Source organism: Austrofundulus limnaeus, unplaced genomic scaffold (assembly GCF_001266775.1).
Source record: "Austrofundulus limnaeus strain Quisiro unplaced genomic scaffold, Austrofundulus_limnaeus-1.0 Scaffold69, whole genome shotgun sequence".
Taxonomy (NCBI): domain Eukaryota; kingdom Metazoa; phylum Chordata; class Actinopteri; order Cyprinodontiformes; family Rivulidae; genus Austrofundulus; species Austrofundulus limnaeus.
In genome coordinates this window covers 156,643-179,746 of record NW_013952471.1, presented here as the reverse complement: position 1 = coordinate 179,746, position 23,104 = coordinate 156,643, and the positions used below count along the sequence as shown (strand labels likewise).

At 40.3% G+C, this 23,104-nt stretch overlaps 2 protein-coding genes across 3 annotated transcripts in view; one reads left to right on the top strand and one right to left on the bottom strand.

Moving 5' to 3' along the window:
• The window catches only part of znf710b (zinc finger protein 710b), a gene marked incomplete at its 5' end in the record, with an annotated part of 43,987 nt that extends 25,411 nt beyond the window's left edge, over window positions 1–18,576 (top strand). The window contains 4 exon segments of the mRNA XM_014010423.1: window positions 9,954–11,543; window positions 16,055–16,246; window positions 16,398–16,569; window positions 17,395–18,576. Of these exon segments, the coding sequence (XP_013865877.1) occupies window positions 9,996–11,543; window positions 16,055–16,246; window positions 16,398–16,569; window positions 17,395–17,576 (2,094 nt within the window). The 3' untranslated portion in view covers window positions 17,577–18,576.
• Window positions 18,577–21,394: 2,818 nt separating this feature from the next.
• Window positions 21,395–23,104, bottom strand: part of LOC106518971 (isocitrate dehydrogenase [NADP], mitochondrial) — a 14,750-nt gene continuing 13,040 nt past the window's right edge. For both annotated transcript variants that reach the window (XM_014010421.1, XM_014010422.1), the window contains 3 exons: window positions 21,971–22,068; window positions 21,805–21,897; window positions 21,395–21,695 (listed from right to left, as the gene is read on the bottom strand). In XM_014010421.1, coding sequence (XP_013865875.1) covers window positions 21,611–21,695; window positions 21,805–21,897; window positions 21,971–22,068 — 276 coding nt within the window. In that variant the 3' untranslated portion in view covers window positions 21,395–21,610. The remainder of the gene's footprint in view (window positions 21,696–21,804; window positions 21,898–21,970; window positions 22,069–23,104) is intronic.

The following is a 23,104-nucleotide window of genomic DNA, read 5'->3' as shown; positions in this document are numbered from 1 at the left end:
GTGTGTGTGTGTGTGTGTGTGTGTGTGTGTGTGTGTGTGTTCACTTTAACTAAAACTACTTATTTGTTTTGAATGTTCAGATAAAACATTTAGAGTTTTTTTCCATCTTAGACCAAACTTAGTGGTGAAAAATCTTCTTTTTGTAACATTTTTCCCATCTAAACAGCTTTCTCATGTGCATTATTCTGAACTCACGTTAAAGACTCTAATAGAGTACATTCCAAACATTAGAAATTTATATTTTGACCCCCTTTTGACAAATTTTACACCTCAGGTCAGACCGTGTCTGTTAGACTGTGGCTACAAAGACGAGCCTTGATTGTTTACACATGACCCCATCAAGTCATCTGGTGGACTGATTTCAGACCCTGAACCTCCTCTTGTCGTGTCACACATGTCTACGCAGAAAGAAAGGATTTTACCAGTCGATCATATTTATATCATCTCTACACAATACATTAATATTATTACTGATGTGAAATATTACCATGTATTTAAATAAAAAGCAAAAAGAAAAGCAGCATCATTCTTTCTGTTTGTGACACCATCAAACACTGAGCTTTTCCATTGTCACTCGCTCCCTTTTCTCCCTCTCTTTTTGTTTTTCTCTCCAGCTCTCCTTCCCCTCCCCCCCTTTTCTGTTCCTCCTCTCTTCCTCTTTATTCTCCCTCCCTCCATGTTTCTGTTTTTTTTTTTCTGGGTTTCCATCATGCTTTTCCCCTCCCTGTCCTCTTCTTCTCCCTCTCCCTTTCTTTCTGTCTTCATCTCACGTTGCACTCTGTCTCACTCTCTCATATCTCGCTCTCTCACCCTTCTCTCTTTTTTTCTGTCTCGCTCTTCGTCTTTCTCTCGCTCTACATCCTCCCATCCCCCACTGCTGCCTCTCATTTTCTCTTCCTTTTTCTCTCACTCGTCCATTTTGCTCTCTCTCTCCCCCTCCCGTCCAGCTCTTTATTTCCTCCCCTCCCTCCCCCTTTCAATCCCTTTTTCATTTCATGCAATCATCTGTTCTCTCCCTCCTTCTTTGTGCTTGCTCCATTACGCCCCCATTTTGTCATCTATCATTTTTACTCTCTCCTCTCTTTCCCATCTCTTTCTTTTCTGACATTTATGATACAAACTTTATTAAAAAGCTGTTTTATGCCAAAAAAAACTAACTCTATTGTTCAGTTGTCCAAAATAAAAGCAGTGTTTTCTACAGGAAGTATGTTTTTTTTATCTAAACTTTTTATTAATTGAACTGTTTACAGCATTTCTGTTTTTCACATTAACCTAAATATAAGAGGCTTTAAGCTTTTTTTCCTGTTCTTTAAGCTCAATTCAATTCAGTGTATTTATACAGGGCCAAATCACAACAATTGTTGTCTCAGGGCACTGTACACAAAAAAAACAATAAATCTAAAGAAGCCAGCAGATTGTGTTGAATCTTCACTTCATCACAGTCTGTCATCCTGAGCAGCACATTGGTGACAGTGGAGAGGAAAAACTCCCTTTTAACAGGAAGAAACCTCCAGCAGAACCAGGCTCTGCCTCGACCGGCTGGGTTTGGGAGACAGGAAAGAGGCACAGACAAATACAGGACTATATTATTTAGATATTCAACAAGTGGTAAATGTGCTGCTGGACCATCACACCTTTTTAAGACAGTAACCACCTTTAGGCCTCACTTTTACCACTGTTAGCTCTTAGCTCCCACGTTAGCGGTCTTCTTTCAGTTTTTTTCATGCATGGGCCAGCACCACAAACCAAATCACAACCAGGCCAGTTGTGGGATCTTAAAAACCGCACCATTATTGCCAGATCTGGCCCACACCTGTCTGCTCTGTGGTAGATAATTATTGGTTTAATTTGTTTTTCTTCAAGGACAGGATCATTTGACGATGGTTATCATGTGCTTTGATGATGGCTAAAGGGTTCGACAGACGGGAGGCGACGTCGCTCGCTCTCCATTCATTTCCTATGGAGCCTGTGCGGTGAGGCGACAATCGCTTGCCCTCCTCCAGCTAAGCGACCGGCAAAAAGAGTGCATGTGAAATTGCGCACTTGTACACGTGCACACGCGAGCTTGCGATGCGACATATGAAAGTTGAAAAATGTTCAACTTTTGTCGCTGTCGCTTAGCGTACAACCAATCAGCGAGGGTTTCAATGACTGACCAATGAGAGGAGAGTATGCTACACACTGCAGTTAGCTAACACTTTCACCAAGTGATTACTAAAAAGCTTTGTGGGAATTTATTGGCACCAGGGTTAAGTTTATGGTAAGTTTTTCCTCATAAAACTGTATCTTGATGTGTGTTTGTTTTTCAATATCATTAGCATCGCAAGATTTGTTTAGTTTACACGTCCGTAATGCACACCCGCCTTCAGAGRCAAGAACCAATCAAATTTTGTGAAGACAAGCGACCTGAGATCGCGATTCGCAACGCTGCGATCGCTATCGCATCCCGTGTGTCGGGTTTCACCCTGGCTGCGATGACAGCCGTTAATCGCTGTAGTTTGTCGCTGCCCGTGTGTCGAGCCCTTAAGAGCTCGAAAGAGCTCAAACGGTAAATTTCCTGTTCCCAAGGTCAGCGTTTATTATGAAAAAATTTCAATAAATTGTTAATTTGGTTTTTATTTTAAAAAAAGCACATGGGGAACAATGCAGTAGCCAAGCAAGTGTTCTAAATCAAACAAAAAATAATATTCCCATAGCATTTAGGGGTTAAAATGACAGTAAATTACTTTTAAAGCCTGGGGTTTATGAGGGCGTCCCTGAACCAAAAGGTTTGAGAACACCTAGTCTAACATACAATGTGTGACAATTAGTTGCACTTGCACATGTGATGCAGGCTTTTAGGTAGTGCTGGGCGGTACACCGTTTTGTACCGAAAACCGTTTTTTATTTTAGTTATGATATGACTTTTCTGAATACCGGTGTAAATAGCCTGAACATGTGCGGAACATTTCCCTTGGGACACGTTTCCTCGTAGCACCGCTAAGCGCATTAGCATGCTAACGTTATTGTTGGAACAACTGGCGGCGGGTGGTGTTTCAGCCACTTATATGGTCTGACGCTAAAAAAACCCATCCCATTTTCACCATTGCTGAATGTAGTAAACAACTCTTCAGTGTCGTGCACGGTTAGATTTAACGTTATAACGGAGACGTTATTGCATGGAGACTCTAGCGTGCTTCTATTGTGAAAAGCCCCGGGGGGAAGTAGTATTGTAGTGTAGCTGAGTTCACTGGTGTGCAAGGTGAGTCGTCCTTTAAAGTTTTATTAACATGCAACGATAGACCAGATAATGATTTTTCTCAACCCTTCACGATCGGACCTAAATGCATGATTACTGTCTACAACCAGGCAAAGAAGAAAAGACGTTCAAAAGGAGGGAAACAGTGATACAGCGGTACAGTAAAAGAAAAAAGTCAATAAAGTTTATACATTTTATTATCAGCTGAGCTGTGAGGGAAAAAATACTGTCAAATACAGTGAAACCGGTGTAATTGTTGAAAATACCGTGATATAAAATGTGGGTCATACCGCCCAGCTCTACTTTTAGGTATGATTTGGAAAAAGGTGTTGATACTTTTTTAAACCCATCTCCTCTTATTGATGTTTTTACAAAATTTAGGGAGAAAAAAAAGTTCCTATGATTGTGACAACAGCTACTGAAGCTGTAACACCGCTACCCACCTCTTCTATCCAAACCAGTTCATTTTTTTATGTCTTCCTTTGGCTTCATAAAATAATTGTGGTCACCCGCCCACTGCTTAGTTAAATTTACTAAATTTATGGAGGGAAAAAACAACAACTTACGGACAGAAGTAGCTTCAGCTGCAGTTAACGTTTTTCTTCTCCACAGAGTCATGTCTGTAAACATCTGTTCCAGTGCTTTTCTTTTCCATCTCTCCTCTGTATTAGTCGTTTATTATTGTTTTGCACCTCAGTATCTTATTGCTGCCAGACGATTTACAAACAGGCTGCAGAGCGTCAGTGTTTGTGATCCCCCTCTGCAGTGTTAACAAAACTCCCAGGCAGTCAACTTCAACCACAGTTGGCAGTTGTTATTGTTTATTCAACACCTATAATAGGCTCCATAAAGACCATCTGGTGTTATTAAAACAACCGTAATGTTGTAAACTTAATGTTTGTGTTTTAAGTTGTCACTGGTGGTTTTGGAATGAGACTGTGTTCGTCGTGGGCCAGGATTCACAACTACAGCTGGAGGTGTTTGAATATTAAAACAGCAGGAGGATCAGGAAGTTTGTCTTCTGATGCTGCTCTGATTTCACATCAGTGATGAAGCTCCTGATGGTTCTCTCTTGAATTAAGCAGCTTAGACGCTACGCTGGTTCTGGATTATTAAACATGTTGGTCACAGCATTGGTTGGCTTTAAAAGTAAAACAGCTCCTCACAGAAACGGTTCTTTTCTGCGGCCCGGCCCACAAAGAAAGCTCATTTTTTAAATGTTTGTTCTTTGGATTAGACACAGGCTAACATTTTTTTTCCTTTTTAATAGAAGTTTAACTGTGAGACAAAGTTTTAGTTGCCTCTCTGTTCTGACGTGTTTTTGATTAACGGTTCAAAAGAAATGCTCAAAAACTAAAAGAACAAAGAGAGAACGCTGCATTCGTGATGTGTTCATTTCAACCAGTTCGTTTTATCACATTAAATTGTTTTCATTCCCCCCCCCCCAAAAAAAAAACTTACAAAGTCAAATTTGACTGCTAATTACAGACATCAGAATCCCATGGACCTGCATTTATTCATTTGTTTGCTTGTTTAAACATTATTTCAGAAACTGATGATCTTCCCAGATTTTCATGCACAACAATCACTAAGGTTCATATAAAATAGTCCAAAACCAGAAATAATCCAGCAAATGAAAATGTTACAGTCAGAGGAGAATGGGAAGAATCAAGATGATCGAAATGCAACATTAGCTTAGATATCCACACATTACAGCCATTACTCAATACATCTGCTGACAAGTGTGGCACGCTATAGGGGTGCAAGAACATGTGGATACACTGATATATGTGACCCATCATATCAAAATGAGGATTAAGTCAAATTTGGTCAAAATGACCTAATTATATTTTCAGATTCTTGGCTTTAAAAACTACATTTTGATACCTGGATCATTCAGATATCGTAATTAAATCCATATATATGACTTAATTTGTCTTGTTGGTTACAATAATGCATAAATATTTGGTCTGAATCCTAATTTTATGTCATTTTTAATGAGGAATTTTTGATGTCCTTATAAAGAGGAAACCTCAGATTATTTTTGAATATTGAGATTTCCCAGCTAAACAGAAACAAAACTATAGCTCACAGGGAAAATTTCAAAATTTTAAGACATTTTCTCTTAAAATCTGTTTTTTTGTTGCTACTGCTAAAAAAAAGTGCTTCAAAATTTTGTTTCATGATTATATTTCAGACAGTTAATTCAAGTGATACATTGATAAGGCTTTTATTCATTATATTTTGACAAAATACAATTTTTGTTAACATTTTTGTCCAAACACTATATTTGCCTATTTCTCCTTATACCAGTTTTGGACTTAATCCTCGTTTTGATGTGATGGGTCTCATATTGCGATATTTCATTTACTGGTACGTCATCTGATTGCCTAAAAGTAAACAGAGTTTAATCAGATTGTATGCATGTAATACACGGTGTGCTCTTTATACTGAGTTTTTTTAAAATGACACTTATTTGGAGAAAAAATTGGCAACATTTCGCCTTGCTTACAGTATTTAAATATATCATTGACCCTTGTATTGTAATTTGTATCAGATAATAAATTCTTGCCAACACACAGCCTTACTATAGAGATGAATGTGTCAGATATCAGAATGTTATCTCCAGTGGGAAAAACGTGCTGTGACGTGTCCAGCAGTGGGAGGGGTTTCCCAGGATCTCTGTGCCATGTCTCGTGGGCCACAAAATGTGTGTGAGAAAACAAACGTGCGACCACGCGACAAGCGGTCGACGGTTCGACTCGAGTATCTTGGACCAATAGGTCTCTCCTCTGCAGTAGACGGCTTCTGACTGACCTCAGTTTGAGTAAAGAGGTTAGTTTGAACTTGAAGTCGACACTAAAGACAAGTTAAGGAACTAAAACAGATCGTAGCAGCTCAACCAAACTGTTGATGATTTTCAGAAGTTTGCTCGGGCTGAGCACACGTTGTTTTCTGTAACACACTGCAAACCTACGTAGTGTTCAGTGTAAACAGTTTAAATGCTGTGAAACCTGAGAGACTAGAGTTGGTTTTAAGACACCATAAACTGCTTTTGTCGTCTTGTCTTTTGGTGTCGTCTCAGTTTGACCGTTAGCTGGATGTTGACGATCCCTTTGGACTTTTGTCGGCCTCTCGTAGCGTTGTGAGTCTCTGTTGGTGCTCCAGTCAAGAGAAGAACCAAAGATGAAAGTTCTTCACACAAGAACCCTCGAGGTTTTCTAATGTGTCATGTGTGTTTGTGTGTGACTGACACAAGCAGTGTTTGATGCAACATTAAGTGAAAGGAGGAAAAAAGCTTTGATGTCTCATTTGACTCTCATTTTGTCCTTTTCTTCCCTTCATCCATCCTTATTCTTTTACCGCATTCCTCTCCCATCCCCCCTCCATCTCTCTCGCTCCTTCTGTCACTCCCCTCCCCTCTCTTTTTTTTCTTGAGCGTTCTCTCCATCCACTCTCACCCCCCTCTCTCTCTCTCTCTTCCATTTGCTCCTCTCCTTGTCAGTCACCTTCCATTTCTTTCCTTCCCTCTCCTCCTCTTCCTCCTCTTGCCCCGTCACACACGTGGATATGAGTGAGTGCTCGAAACAGTCGTGCAGCACTTTTTAGATTATTTTTATGAACCTGACTTTATAGAAATGAGAGAAAGATGAGGAGATGTGAAGATGAAATTAGAAAAGGAATAGATGAAGAGAGACAGACAGGAAAAGACAAAGAATGACAGACGGAGGAGAGGAGTGAGGGAGGCGGGGGGCAGACGGGTGGATGTATAATTTCAGACTCATGATTTCCCTTTTTGTTTTGTTTATACATGACTTTAAAGAATTGTCTGCATCAGTCACGTGTGATGTGATGAGCTGTTTGTTGTCGTTTGTTTCCACAACATGTTGGTGCTGGTGTGACCAGAGTCACTACCAAAACTGATGAGAGGGAGGAGGAGGGCAGCGTTAGTCCCGCCTCCCCCTTCGTCCCTGACGTATAAAAGGGAGGCGAACGAAGCCCGTTCCCACTCAGCACTCCTGCTGGAGAATGAGATCCTTAAAGCACCTGAAGCCTCACGGCAGGAGGAGCGTGGTGAGTTCACAGCTCGCTCCGTGTCGGCTCGTAGTTTAGAGATGCTGGGCGGGGAGTTTAATCTGCTGATGTTTTGGATTTATTTGCAGATTTAATGTTTGTAAAGTTGCCATTACTGGATTTCTTATTTGTCCCAAATCGGGATTTGTCTCTGGCTCTCTCACTAGTCGTCTTTATTTTCATCTGTTTTTGTTGTTGCTTTATTTTTCTCTTTGTGTTTCATTTTGATGTTATTTTTTCTCTGTCTCCAGGTTCCTCGCAGCCTCTCCCTCCTCTCTCTTTCATCCTCTCTTCTCTTCTGACCATCGCCTCACACTCAGCCACTCTTCGTTTCCTTTCTCTAATATCTTTCTATCTCTCAAATGTCCTCCTCCTTTGCCATCGCCCCATTCTTGTCTTTCCTTTCCTCCCTCTCTACCTTTTTGGTTTTCCTTTTTCCAGCTCTTTCTTTGCTGGGAGCTTTTCCTTTTTGCCTCCATTTCTTCCATTTTTCTTGGCTCTCTTCTGGTTGCGTCTTTCCATTTTTTTCTTGTTGTTTTTTCTTAATCTTGTCATGCACTTCTGTGTGCATGGCAATCAGTAGGCTATCTAACCCCCCCCCCCCCCAGCACTCACACAAGCCCTACATGGTTAGCTCGTTGGATTATGATGCTTTTATTTTGTAGTCCTTGCATCAGATCAGCTTCAGAGCAGCTTATGTTAGAAAAATGGGTTTCTGTACACACGTGCAGATTTATATGCTCTGTTTATTCTCAACTACAGCTTTCAGCTCCTTTTCTAGACAAAACAAAGACTTCACTCAGAATTTATTTGTTATGATTTGATATTTGGGACGAACAATCGCAGTATCAACGTGTGCAATTTCAATACCTGGCCAATCCAATAGACTGGTTGCCCTCGATGCCCACAAACTTTCACAGGAGTAGACATTGTTTAGGTTGTCCGAGACAACTTATTTTCATTTCGGACAACCAGATCCTGTCTCCTGGTTGTCCGGTGGACAACCAAGAAAAAAAGACCTTGGTTTAAGTTCTCTGCCGTGGGTGTCCATCATTTGTAAAAATGAAAGGAAGAAAAAAACTTGGTAAAACCAAACAGAACACTAAACTGTAACTTTTAATAATGTCATGTACACAGTATACTCCTATTTAAGTGAAAATGTTTGACCTATGAGTAGGGCTGCGACTAACGATTATTTTAATAATCGATTAATCTGTTGATTTATTTTTTTCGATTAATCGGCCAAATCATTAAAACGCTTAATTACATGAGTATGAGTAGATATAAATTAAGTTAACTCCTTAAGGATGCAAGTTACTGACAATGAATTTAATCTGAAGTTGATTTATCTTATAGATTAACAATTAATTAATAAGCAGCCTTTAAAAATACGGAGTTTTCTCTTGAATCAAGAGGGTCTTCCCATAAAATGAAGGATTTTTTTATAATCTCCTGAATTAAAAAAACAGAAGCACATAATACATATTTTAACTGTTTATTTTGCCAGCTGTATTAAATACTGACTGAAAAAAAGTGTATTTCTCCTACATGAAACATAACAGAAATTTAATAGGTTACTGAATGAGGAAAATAGATTAAAATAATAAAATATAATTTATCACAATTAGAATTTATTTACATTTAACATTTATTTTTTTTCCTCTAATTCTTTACTTTTTGTTTCATTCTTGTTGGTTCTGTTTGACTAAAACATTGTTTGACCCTAGGGCGACCACAAACGATCATTTTCATAATCGATTAATCACTGATTATTATTATTTTTCGATTAGTCAACTAATCAGATCATACGTTAATTGAATATAAAACAGAGCTTATCGCGTCAGAATGCAGCTGCTATTATATAACCATGGTTAGATTTTAGCTATATGCTAGCTAAAAATAATTGCTGTGGAAGGTAAGTTCTGCTCTGCAGATATTACACAGGTTTCTCTTTCATTTTCTTAAAATGATCCCACACTTTGAGCTCTGTTGTCAGGTAGCCATGATACCAGAGCCTGTCTGTATAATGTCTTGTGACGTCCACGGCCTACCCCAGTTACCACTACTGTGCATGTGTGTCATTGACAGAAAGGCAGACGTGGCAGTGGAAGGTGTCAAAGCAGTTTAGAGAGAAAAACAAAGTAAAGAACAAAAAATGAAAGAAAACGATTAATCGATTATTAAATTAGTCATCGATTATTTTAATAATCGATTAGTCGTCGGTTAATCAATTAATCGCTGGAGCCCTACCTATGAGCAGAAAGAAGTTTATGGATGTTGGGTAACCTCTAGATTTTATTAGTAACATTTTAAATACTCTATTTCAAAGAGGAGAATGAGGAAGATTTATTCACGCAGATCCTGTCAACCTGGCTGACTGAGAACAATTATATACTGTATAATAAACTTTGTCTACAGAACAATATACATGTTAAATTACATTTTTCTTGAGATTCTTTTGGTCAACCAAAATGTTTTGCGGACAACTAGGTTCTTATGTCTACCCCTGTTTCAGATGATGTCGTGGTCAAAAAACAAGCTCACAGAGTCACGAGTGTTCAGAGCAGGAATGTCGAGAGAAACTGATTTCTGCTGAGAAACATCAGATATCTTGACTACGCTTTGTTCCTTTCTGTTCCAGGAGGAGGCGAGCCGGCGCCTGGGTAGATGTGAGCCCAAGGTAATGGCCCGGCTGGTGGACATCAGCACACAGACAGATCCCGTCGTCGTGCTGTCCTTGGCCCAGGCTGCCGTGCTAGGTCTCATCTCCCAGAATGAAGTGTTCGGAGCTACCATCGCACCCAACGGATTCTACACCGGCGAGCCCAAAGAGTCCCCCGCACCCCCAGTAGACGGAGTCGACTACGAGTACGCCGACCAACTCATCGGAGCCAACGGAGATTACCTCGGAGACAACTTGGGAGAGGACGGTCAAATGCAGCCCAGCTGCAGTCAGAGGAGGTGGCAGCAGGGGCCTCCGCAGCACGCGGACGGGAAAATGGTCCTGCCCGACCGTCACGGCCTGCAGGGCCCCGACGTGACCTCGTCCCACGTGAAGGGGGAGGTCGTGGCCTCCGGAATGCCCTCTTGTGTCCACATGTTGAACAATATGGCTCCCAGAGGGGGTCTGGTTCAGGTAGACCCAGCCTCCCTCCGAGTCCCAAACAAGAACTGTGCCGAGTGCGAGCGTGAAGCAACCGGCCAGCAGCAGCAGCAGCAGCAGCAGCAGGCTGCCACACACGTGCATCCTCCTCCAGCCCAGGTGGCCCACAGAGGAGCGGAGCAGGCCCACCGAGGACTGCAGGGCCAGCGCTCCATGGGGGCCCACATTAGAAGTGGTAGAGAAGACGAAGAGGAGGTGGGACACCAGGACAACGCTATGATGAAACCCACACAGCAGGAAGAAGCCATCAGCAGCTACTTCCAGACCAGTGAGGTGGGCAGCTATGACTCTTCAGAAATGGGCCTGGGCGGCGAGTATGAAGACAGCAGCCAGAGCATGATGTGGACAGACGGGAGCGGCGGGGCGCAGCACCAGCAGCCGCCACACCCACAGCCGCCTCGTCGACACGGCGGCCGCCGGGTGGACCGGCTGGACATCAACATCCAGATAGATGAGTCGTACTGCGTGGATGTGGGGGACGGTCTGAAGCGGTGGAAGTGCCGCATGTGTGATAAGTCCTACACCTCCAAGTACAACCTGGTCACGCACATCCTGGGCCACAACGGCATCAAACCCCACGCCTGTCCCCACTGCGGGAAGCTCTTCAAGCAGCCCAGCCACCTCCAAACCCACCTGCTGACCCACCAGGGCACGCGGCCCCACAAGTGCAGCGTCTGCAAGAAGGGCTTCACCCAGACCAGCCACCTGAAGCGCCACATGCTGCAGCACACCGACGTCAAGCCCTACAGCTGCCGCTTCTGCCGCCGCGGCTTCGCCTACCCCAGCGAGCTGCGGGCGCACGAGGTGAAGCACGAGCGGGGGCGCTGCCACGTCTGCTCGCAGTGCGGCATGGAGTTCCCCACCTACGCCCACCTGAAGCGCCATCAGACCAGCCACCAGGGCCCCCACACCTTCCAGTGCACCGAGTGCAACAAGTCCTTCGCCTACCGTAGCCAGCTCCAGAACCACCTCCTGAAGCACCAGAGCCCGAGGCCTTACACCTGCTCCCAGTGCGGGCTGGAGTTCGTGCAGCTCCACCACCTGCGTCAGCACTCGCTCACTCATAAGGTACCACCACCAGACCTCTCCACTCCCACCCAGACTCATGGCAGCTCAGGTTGCATCGCTGTAGTCTGGATTTGAACCAACGCTTACAGTTTGATTTAAATAGAGAGTTTCTCAGGATTTCTGAAGGTCGGTTTAAAAAGAATAAACAAAAACTGAATCTCTCCAGCTGCCACAAAGACAGTTTGAGCCTTTCTTTTAGGCAACAAGTCAAGAAAAATATCACATAACTCAGTTTGACAAACATAAAATAGTATTTTAGAAACAAGGTGATTCCCAAAAGGCTGTTGGCTGAAAACTTGGTGTTGATGAACAGATCATATTTCTGCTACTTTAATGTTTTGGGATCATTTATGTTTGTTATCATCATAAAGTTCTGATTTTTTTTTTAAAATCTTTTAGTAACACATTGAAGATTAGGTCGAGATACAGAGAAAAACTACTTAGTGTTGTTTTAGGTGAAACTTTTAGGAGTAAGGCCTGCTTTATTATTGGCCAATTAATATCTAAAATTAGTTGGATGAATAAAAATTAACATGCCACACAAACTTTAAAAATGTTTTTGTTATAGAGTTTTGTCTGATTGGGTCAGATCTGAATGATGAATCTGATTTTTACAGATAGTTAATTATCATCCAATCATTGTTCAGCAGAGTAAACTCTTATCCTGAGCACAGTGAGAAAATTAAGTTTCTGCTTTTGAAAGAGGTTTGTGCTTGTTGGGAATTTGGAAAAGAAGAAAAAAATTCTAGTCTGGTTTTATTTTCTATTATGACGTTTCTCTTTGTTAAAAAGCTTTTATAACAATGTAAGGGGGAAATGGTTCAGGAGCAGAATAAATGTGTCCTTAGTGGTCATTTTTTTTGTTTTTGTTTTATTTTACACACATGCTAATCTGCTCAACAAGTATCTTCATGCACTTCCTGTCAAGCTCCTAGTTTGTCTCAAATGTTTGTTTCTTTGTCTATAAAGACCTTTTGTCCTTTGACCTGGATGATTGAGCCTGCGTTAGGGCATTATTCTGATTTAACTCTGCACATGAACACAAACAGCACATGCAGGTGTTTTTCTAACAGGGTGCTAATATAAAACTGGAGGTGCTCTTCTTCAGCGGGGGATTATTTCTTGTTTTTGTGGTCTGTTTTTGTGCCTGTGGTCTAGTGACTGCGCCCTCTGGTGGACAGCAGCTGCTTGATTTTACAGATGTTGGCTGAATGGACGAATTCTCATTCAGCAACATTATTTTTTGTCTTCTGCTGACTTCAGATTGGAGAGTGAGAAGCAGCAGTTTCATTTAGACCAAACTTTACGATCGAAGAAGCCGTTTCTGCCCGTTTTGACTAAATTTAGCTCAGTTTTTTCAGTATTTGTTAATTTTACATCAAACTGTTATAACTCACAGTCACAGCTGTTCTATCACATCAAATGTTTCAGTGTTTTTAAGCCTGTTTGACAGAATCTTTGCTGTTTTCTGTGAACCAGAGGTTTCAGAGTTTGTATTATCTGCATTTAACTCCGTGTTCCTGTCCTTTGTGAGGTGCAACAAAATGGCTGTTTTATTTTTAGATTTATGGTTTAGGATTTAGTAGTCTGCAGGATTGTGTTTAACTGTGATGCACAGAAATATTAGCATCATCTGTGTTAAAGTAGTGCAGGAGCAGCAGGTTCTATAGCAGTGTTTCCCAAAGTTGGGATCGGGACCCAAAGTGGGGTCCCGAAACATCAAGGTGGGGTCCTGAAAAGATTTTCTGAATTAATTACATTTTTGCCTTAGTTGTTACAAAGGAGTGAAGTTAGAGAATTTAAAATGGATGAATGTAGTATAAAAATATTGTTACTATGCCCATGTTTTGTTGACCTGATACAAATGTTTATCATCCAAAAATAGTTGGGGGCACAGGTCTCTGCTACTGTTATGTTGTGGGTCAAAAGCTGAAAAGTTTGGGAACCACTGCACTTTGGTTCCCAAAGTTGGGCTTGGGACCCAATTATGGGTCATGAAGCACCTTGGATAATCTCCAGAAATCAATTTAAAGGGTAATAAAATCATTGCTAATGTAATAATTTCCCTATAACTATTACAAATCACACAAAAAGTATAAATAAGTGTATTTGTGTACAAGCTGTTTAGGTTGTCAAAAAGCCTATGTTTTTAGAGTTATTAACAAAGTTCGTGTACTCAGACCAGTAATATTTGGGGTCACAAGTTTTTGCCATGAAAATTTTTTGGGTCAGAAGATAAAAAGTTTGGGAACCACTGGTCTATAGGAGAGTAGAGCTGTTCTTTGTGTGGATGGTGCAGTTTGCTGACGTGTATCAAAAGCAACTAGAACGTGCGATAAGATAGAGCTGGGCGGTATGACCAAAATTTTATATCACGGTATTTTCAACATTTATACCGGTTTCACGGTATGTCACGGTATTTTTCTTTTCATCACAGTTCAGCTGATAATAAAATGTACAAACACTGTTTATTAACTTTCTTCTTTTACTGTACCTCTGTGTCTCTGTTTCCCTCCTCTAAACGTCTTTTCTTCTCCTGGTTGTTAGACGATTGAATCAATAATCACGCCATCCCTATTGGAGACAGTAGTCACGCATTTTGGTCCGGTCGTGGAGGAGGAGGGTTAAGAAAAGATTATTATCGGGTTTATTGTTTTATGTTATTTAATAAAACTTATCAGCACGACTCACCTTGCACACCAGTCAACTCAACTCCACTACAAAACTTCTTCCCCCCGGCTTTTCACAATAGCAGCACGCTAAAGTCTCCATGCGTCTCCACGTCTCCATATTAAAGTTGCGTGTTAAATCTAACTGTGCACGTCACTGAAGAGGTGTTTACTACGTTCAGTGATGGCAAAAACGGGATGTTTTTTAACATCAGTCAATACAAGCAGCAGAATCGCCACCCGCCGCTGCAACAAACTGCTCAACAATAACATTAGCATGCTAACGCACATAGCGGTGCAGTGAGGAAAAGTGTCCCCCAGGAAGCAGTTCACTGGCGGCCGCGACGAAACGTTCCACATTTGTTCAGGCTATTTAAACCGGTATGTCGGTATTCAGCTAATTCATATCATAATAAAAATTAAAAACGGTGTTCGGTACGAACCGGTGTACCGCCCAGCACTAGGAAAAGACATATTTTCTTATTTTGAGTTGTATTTTTCCTTTGCAGTTAAAAATGTTGAAATGTTGAGTGTACTCCTCCCTAGGCCTGTTGCAATAAGCATTAATAATAATTATAATAATAAAAATCATTTTATTTGAAAAGCGCCTTTCAGGACACCCAAGGACACTTACAGCAGTAGACACATCATAGAAGAATGTGTGAAAATACAGTTAGAGACAAGCAGGCGTAAGGCAATAAATAAGGCAATATATCAATTAATCGCACAATAAATAAAATGAGGTGGATGATTTTTATCTGCCTGCTTGTTTTTCTTCACGCCTCCCTCTTTCTGCTCCTCAGCGTAGGGAGGAGTGAAGTCTGGCATCAGGTATTTGCCAGGTGTGCGGTCTCGTAACCTCTGTAGCATGAAAGCCCCGTGAACAGGCGTTTAGCTAGAGCAGGGGTCTGCAACCTGCGGCTCTGGGGCCACATGTGGCTCTTTGGTACCTCTGCAGTGGCTCTTTGAAAATGTGACCAAACATAACAGAATAAAAAAAAAATTAGTTTTTTTTAACCACAACAGAAATCTATATTTGATCAATACTACTAATACAAAAAGTAAAACATGTTTAGCTCATTTTAGCCTGTGTTTTACTTAAATATTCCAATTTCTTTCTATGATCTTTCTCTCAAATCCATCAGAGTTACATTGAAATAATTTGAAGACTACATAATAATAAGAATTGGGAAAAAATGCCTGAATAATTCATTTGTATTAGTTTTTCTGAAATTCAGTATAAACTATATATGGTATTTTCTTTGTTTACATGAATATGGTCTTTTTATTTTTCCTGATGTATATAATAATAAATAATACAATAATAACAAACAATATTTTTTTAGTTTTATTTTATCACCTCCACTGACCGTAAAAGTTCTCGAAAAGACCTTTAAAAGGCCCGCGGACCACCTGTTGATAATCACAGTTGTGGTTTGTTTTGCAGCTCTGAACACATTGTATTAGTGAGACAAGGAGCACAAATGGCTCTTTTGATTGTAAAGGGTGCAGAACCCTGAGTTAGAGGAACGTCTTCATGACACCGTATCAAACCTTGGGTTCACCGAGTTTATTTTTTTTCTACACTACGTCAATTTTTTAAACTTCTGTAAAAAAGGGAGGGGGATTATTTAACTATATTAGTTTAAAATGGTCTTTAAACAATATTACTGTTTAGTGCAATAATTTCTGAAACTATTTATCATCCAGCAAAATTTGTTATGGTGACAGGCCTCCTCCTCCCCACAGTAGCATTTATTTTTTTACACTTCAGCGATCAGTACACTTTTGATTAGCGTTTTTTTTTTTTATACAGACCTGTCTTGTGTTTGCTCTCTGCAGGGGATGAAAGGCCACAAGTGTGAAGTGTGCTCCCGGGAGTTCACCCTGTCCGCCAACCTGAAGAGGCACATGCTCATCCACAACAGCGTCAGGCCCTTCCAGTGTCACGTCTGCTTCAAGAGCTTCATCCAGAAGCAAACCCTCAAGACTCACATGATCGTCCACCTGCCTGTGAAGCCCTTCAAATGCAAGGTGAGCGTCGGCAGCAGGAGTTCCTGGTTAGCAGGCGAAGAAAAACTCTTGAGATGAAACAAAGGAGGCAAAGAGACGCTAAAAACATTGTTTATTCTCTTAAAGTTTGAATTTTCTGTGTGGTTAATGTCGGCTGTTTCTTTGGGTTTAGGTGTGTGGGAAGTCTTTCAACAGAATGTACAACCTGCTGGGTCACATGCACCTCCATGCTGGCAATAAGCCCTTCAAGTGTCCTTACTGCACCAGTAAGTTCAACCTGAAGGGAAACCTCAGCCGACACATGAAGGTTAAACACGGGATGGACGTCTCGCCTGAAGGACAAGGTGAGTGAAGGACGGCGTTTAAATAAATCTTTGGTAGCTTAAAGGTTTGTAAATCTGCTCGACGGTTTCTGAGGTTCAAAGTGTCCACTTTTTGCTTGTTTTGAAGTTTTCAGGAAAAATCAATGCTTGCAAATCTTCTAAATGAACACATGACTGAATAAGACATGTTCATCTCTGATTTTATTTAAAATCAAACAAAATGTTGAAGGAAAAAAGTCATACTGCTTATAAAGATCATATCCCTGACTTTAATGTGTTCAACTAGACACATTAAACTTTATTTGAGAAACATTTACCTAACATAAAAACAAGGCTGTAAAAATACTGTAGGTTGTTTAGTTTTTATTAAAAAAAATTGTGTTGTCACACAGATGTTGCCTTATTTTCACCGCAAAGCATTCTGGGTAAATGATGATGCTTACAACGTCCTCCAGTGTGAGCTGCATCCAGCTTGAAGTTTCAGCTGTTTTAAATGAAACAGAGAGGAGAACGTAGAAAAGACTCTGCGACGAGCTGCTTCATGCAAGGCTTAAATTAGCTTTAGCCTTTTAGCTCTTTTGTTAGCTTTAGAGCTAATAAAGTTAGCTAATAGTATTAGCCCAGGAGTTAATTTACTAAATATTATATTTGATCATTTTAACCCATATATTAGAAACTAATACAAAGTAAAACTTTACCACATAAAGTAAAATATAACTTTATTTTAGCCTTGACTCTTTGTGTTTTAATCTCAACTGTAACCAACGTCAAGTGAAAAATGTAATAAACTGATGTTTATTACTTAGATGTTTACACAATTTTTTCCTTTTTTCCCCATTTTTGTAGAAGTTCTTCCAGAAATGGAGAGCCAGGGGGAGTACGAAGGACAGAACTTCAGCTTTACATCAGCAGACAATATGGACAACAGCGGCTCTCAAAACCTCACCAAACTCACTACAGCGAACATGGAGGACATGGAGGAGTATTACAATTTTGGGAAGGATACGAACAGCTACACTGCACCCTGAGTGATGATGGACCAGAAAGGATAAGCGATGGGATGATTTTCTTTTTTTTTTTTTTCTTCTTCTTTTTTTTTTTTTAGGCTTTTGGACCAAGTTACTTTGGGAGACTTTATGGGGAAAGTGGTTCTCTTTCAGTTTTGGCCTCCTTCCAGAAGATTCAGATCTGACAGGACCATGATGTGAGGGAGGGGGCGGAGCCATGAAGGACAAGTGCTCCAGAGTGGACGTTACTCTTGTTTTCTTCAGCAGAGACACTGAAAGTGTGGTTTGACGCTCCTTTTCCAGACTTACTGAGACTCACAGATGGACAGTCACATCTGTATGTTGTATGTATCAGTTACTTGGAAGAAGAATAAAAAAAAATATACGGAGCCATCGGTTACATTTGATGTGATAGAAATTAATCATCTGCCATCTTTGTCCATTCACAGCAGCCAATTACACCCGTTTATTTTTGACTGAAAGTGCCAGCCTTTTTTTTCTTTGCTCACTGTATATTGATGAAAATTCACAACATTTCCAGGTTTAAATGCTCTCAGTTCTGTTTAACTAAGTTCTAATGCATCTTTTTCTCCTTTTTGCACAAGATTTTCTAGTTTGTTTTCACTAGCTTGGCACTTCCTGGATAATTTTCTACTTCCTGATGCCGGCGAGCACCTCCAGACGTGACCGCTGGCATGTAAAGCCCTGTTCACTGTACAAACAGTTCTGCAACATGCACTGTGTTTGTTCACCGTTGTTTTTGTTTTTTTATTTCACATGGCTTAGCTTTACATTAATATTCTATCCCGTGTAGTGAATATATCGCTCCTAGTTTTTGAATTAATGAGTGAACAATACGAAGCACTTTTTTTATTGAAACTGTTTCCTTTTCCTGCGAAGGCTACGTGGAGGTACGAGTGAAATAATTAGCCTCAAAGAAAAGAGCCGGGGAGAAGAGATTGTAGAATCTTTCTAAAACCCCATTAATGGCAATATTATTAAAGTATATTACTAAACAACGCACTTGCTCTGTCACGTTTTTGTTACTTTGAGATTCTCTGATTTTTAGACGAATCACAGCAGTTTGTTCAGGTAAGATGTGAAGAATTGGACTGGGTTTTCTGTCGTTTGTAATTTGACCTCTTCTGACTCAATTTGTTTTATTCAGTGCTAAATTTTAAATATTCAAAGAGAAATCAAAAAGCTAATCAGTTCTTTTGAAAGATAATAAGTGGTGGCCGTCTTATTGATTAGCTGTTGGCACTAGCTTCTGCTAATGTTTCCTATTTTAGCCTTAGCCAAGCTATGTTGAGTTAGCAGATTATGTGTTAGCGATGCTAAGTTTTGGTTAGCTGTGTCCACCACTGGTTAGACTTTTATTAAACGACTGTTTTGAAACTTATTCACAAATGTTCTGCTCTGGAGGGGAAATGTTCACTGTAGAGCTGGGGGAAGAGGCTCCATCATCCAGGGGAGCTCAGATTAGAGCTGCTGCCTCTAAAGGAGTCACCTGATGTTTACATGAAGTTAGAAATTATGGCAGTTTATGGTTATTATGCAACAATGAATTTGTTTTTTTAGCAAATTTTCCATCTACCATACATAACTGCTAGGGGTGCAAAGATACAGAAAATTCACGGTTCGGTTCGATACTTTAGTCTCACGGTTCGCTATTTTTTCGATACAAAAAAAGAGAAATTTCCATGCCCCTTTTAACGTGTAATTTATTTGTATTAATTATGAACATTTGTTTAACCTCAAAAGTCCAGTTTTTAAATTAAATGTTGCTGAAACAGCAAGTTTCTCAGTGGATCTGCGCTCAAAAACGCAGCCTAGGTGGAGTAGTCGAACACAGATCCACTGATCCTTCAACACAGAGCATCTTCAGAAGGCAAGTTGATAAAGTAAATTTTATAAAAATCTGTATTGTTTGATACAAGTGTGTATTGAACCTAAAGCACTGTTCGATACGGGTACATGTATTGTTGTACCCCTAATAACTGCCTAATTTAAACACACAGTAACAATATTTCAAATGAACCTTAGACATTTGAAAGTATATAGAGATGAGCATTCTTGCTTAAAAATAGTATTATGTGACCGTGAAGTGGTTATAGCAGCTGCTGCTTCATCGTCCTGCTTGGTTAGATTTGCACAGGCAGGCCATGGCCAAGTGTACACTTTGATTTATTTTTTTTAAGTGGGAAATAGCCCTAAGCACTAATTGGTTGACCTCTAGTATCAATAAGAAAAAAATTGTATAGGTCTTCTGGACGGGTTCTTCTTTAATGAAACGTTTCGTCTCTCCTCCAAGAGACTTCTTCAGTCTGAGAGTTTCAGGCAAAATTCAGGCTTTTAAGCCCTGCCTCCATGTGACTGATACTCACATCACATGGCTATCGTTGACACCTAATTAACACCTATTGTTAACAGGGGGTGGAGTGATACTGGCAATAGCAGCACTGTAGGATGGAGACAACTGAAAGCGGATGCCTCCACCTCTGTTTAATGATGGACGGTCTTTCTTCACAAAAATGGCTTCTTTTACTCCTCTCTCAAACCAACGTTCCTCTCTATCAAGAATGAGAACATCCTCATCTCTGAAAGAGTGACCGCTGGCCTGTAAATGAGTGAAAACTGCAGAGTTCTGGCCATTAGATGCAGCTCGTCTGTGTTGGGACATTCTTTTGAACAGTGGTTGCTTTGTTTCCCCGATGTATAACTGGTCGCAGTCCTCCTGGCACTTAACAGCATATACAACATTGCTCTGTTTGTGCCGGGGCACCGGATCTTTGGGGTGAACCAGCCTTTGCCGTAATGTAGTAATCTAGTATCAATCCACCACAATCAGGTGGACATAGCTATAAGTAAAATATCTTGAAAGATGTGTGGATTGACTTCTATTTATCAAGTAAAATTCCCCTCAAGATTGATTATAATCTCTAAAGCCTTAATAATTCATGTCTCAGTGAAAATAAAAATCGTGCTTTGGTTTATATGTTTAACAAAAGAACTGGTTTCAAAATGTGTCAAGTTTTTCTACATTTAATCTAACGGGTTGAAGAAAATGAAATCATGTCTCATTTCTGAGTTAAACAGCTGCTTTTTAAAGTTTTAAACCTGACGTTTCTACAAAACCAGGTTCAAACCCTTTTGCAGACATGTTGATGTCATGAATGCTCTGCTTCATGCAGGGATTGTTCTTCACTTCCAAAAAAATGACGTTTTTGATTCTGTCTTTGGTAATGGGGACATTTTTTTTTCCACAGCAGCTCTTGATATTACATGGGAGGGTTTTTAGCAGGAGGACATTCCTTCTAGGAGGATATTAAAAAAAAGTAGGGAGAGGGTAATCTAAATGCTAATTTCTGCTCATCTTTGATGGAGGATTTTCGCTAATTTCCTTTGACATTTTAGCTGAACAGCAGGAATAAAAGAAAGACGATCAGCTTCTGACCAGCAGAATATTTTACAGGGATGGAGAGTCCCAAATGTTTGTGAAACAAAAATAAGAGCAACAAGTGGCAAATGTGAATCCTCAAGTTGCCTGAGAGATCTGTTTTAGGTTTTTACACGAGATGAAACCTGCTCATAAAAGCTTAATAAAGCTGGTTTCACAACAAACTAGAACAATTATCCAGCGGTGAAATAAAAACATACAGCTGAGTAAAGCTCCACGCCATCATCTGCTGGTGAAACACTGGATTTACGACTCACTGCAGATTTCTTTCATCGACTGTATAAAAATCTCTGAAGAGACGACGTGGACGTCTGAGCTGAAGAGTTTTCTGCTTTAAACTTCAAAACAGGAGAACGACGAGTGGAATGAAATCAAAACATTATTTAGTAAGTAGTGATCATTTTTATATCCATGAATGCAAACAGTACAGCTCAGTTAGTAAATACTGTTCCATCTGTGCAGTATAAAAGGATCATGTGGACGTGGAAGTACAAAAAGGCACAAAAACTTGTTTCCATTATGAACAATGAATTCAAGGATTCAAAAAGTAAAAATTAAATGTTTACAGCTCGTAAGTTTGACTTCTGATTGTTCTTCACTTGTGTAGAGACTTTTCCAGGTTGTTCTTGATGGCGTCCAGGAAGTCTGAGGTGTTGACGTAATGTTTGTTCAGTTTGACGCTGCGGGATAACAGAGCAGGGTTAGAAAACTAAGATATGGAACAGGACACACACAACACTACCACCGACAAAAACACACACATGGTTATAAAGAAACATTGAAACTCACTTGGACAAGCCGTGAATACACCCTGCGAGGTCTTTAGTCATCACTCCACTTTCTACAGTTTCCACACAGACTTTTTCTAAAGTGTGACAAAACCTGAGCAATAAAACACAATTATTATAACGTGATTTTATATTAACATGTGCATAAAAAAACAGCTATAACTTACTTTATTAGGTCAGAATTTCCATCCAGTTTTCCTCGGTGCTCCAGTCCCCTGGTCCATGCAAAGATGCTGGCGATGGGGTTGGTACTGGTGGGTTTGCCCTACAACGCAGCAGAGCAGACCTTCCAGTCACAGTTTCAATTAAGCTGTCCTTTAATGCAGTTTAGCCTGAAGCTAGATATTAAGATGAAGTTCACAGAAGGACCATTCAGAGCAGTGGTGGGTGCGGTTCTTCTAATCAGCTAGCAGCTAATAGCAGAACTACATTTTGATTTAATGAATTAGCTTTTAGAAAAACAGACAAATTAGCTTCCGCTCAATTCTGCTAACAGCGAACTAAAAAAACAACAACATTACAAGCAGGGCTCTCAAGTTTTGACCTGAGCTTGGAGTGAGATTTCGAGCCGCTGAACACTGTTGCCAAAAGATACTTTTGGCAGTCCTAAAAATTGCTAAATAACCTCATCGTCCAATTTACATATTTGGGTTTTTGCCAACAATTGCGATCAGGGCTGTATGGTATTTAATGTAGAGAAAACAGTGTGTAAAATCATTCTGATGAGGGGTCTGGGGGTCCTCCCCCAGAAAATTTGAATAAATTAGACTCCATTTCCTGCATTCTGGTGTATTTTAACAGGTTGTTAAAGAGATCCCCGATTAGTTGTAACATTAGACTTTATACGATAAAAATATACTTTAACTGTAAAATAAAGACTGTAAAAATACTGTAGGATGTTTAGTTTTTATAATTTTAAACTAAAAGTTTAAAAATAAATTCCACGGACGGGGCCATTTTATTTACACACAAAGCATTCTGGGTAAATGATGACGTGGATAGGTCCTCGGTGCGAGGCTGCTAGTGAGCTATATCCACCCTGAAGGTTAATCTTGGACAATATCTGATGATCGACTCTTTTAAATGAAACCAGAGAGCGTTGACAGAGAGGAGAAGGTAGAAATGACTCAGCCTGGAACTGAAAATATGGATGGAGGACAACAGAGCTGCTTCATTGAAGAACCTCAGCTTAGCCTGTTGGCTTTAGCTCCGACGCTCTATTGCTTTATATGTATTAGCTCGGTGTTAGCTCGACAAACAAGCTAACCTGTTGTCCACCATCCATATTTTCAGTTCCAGGC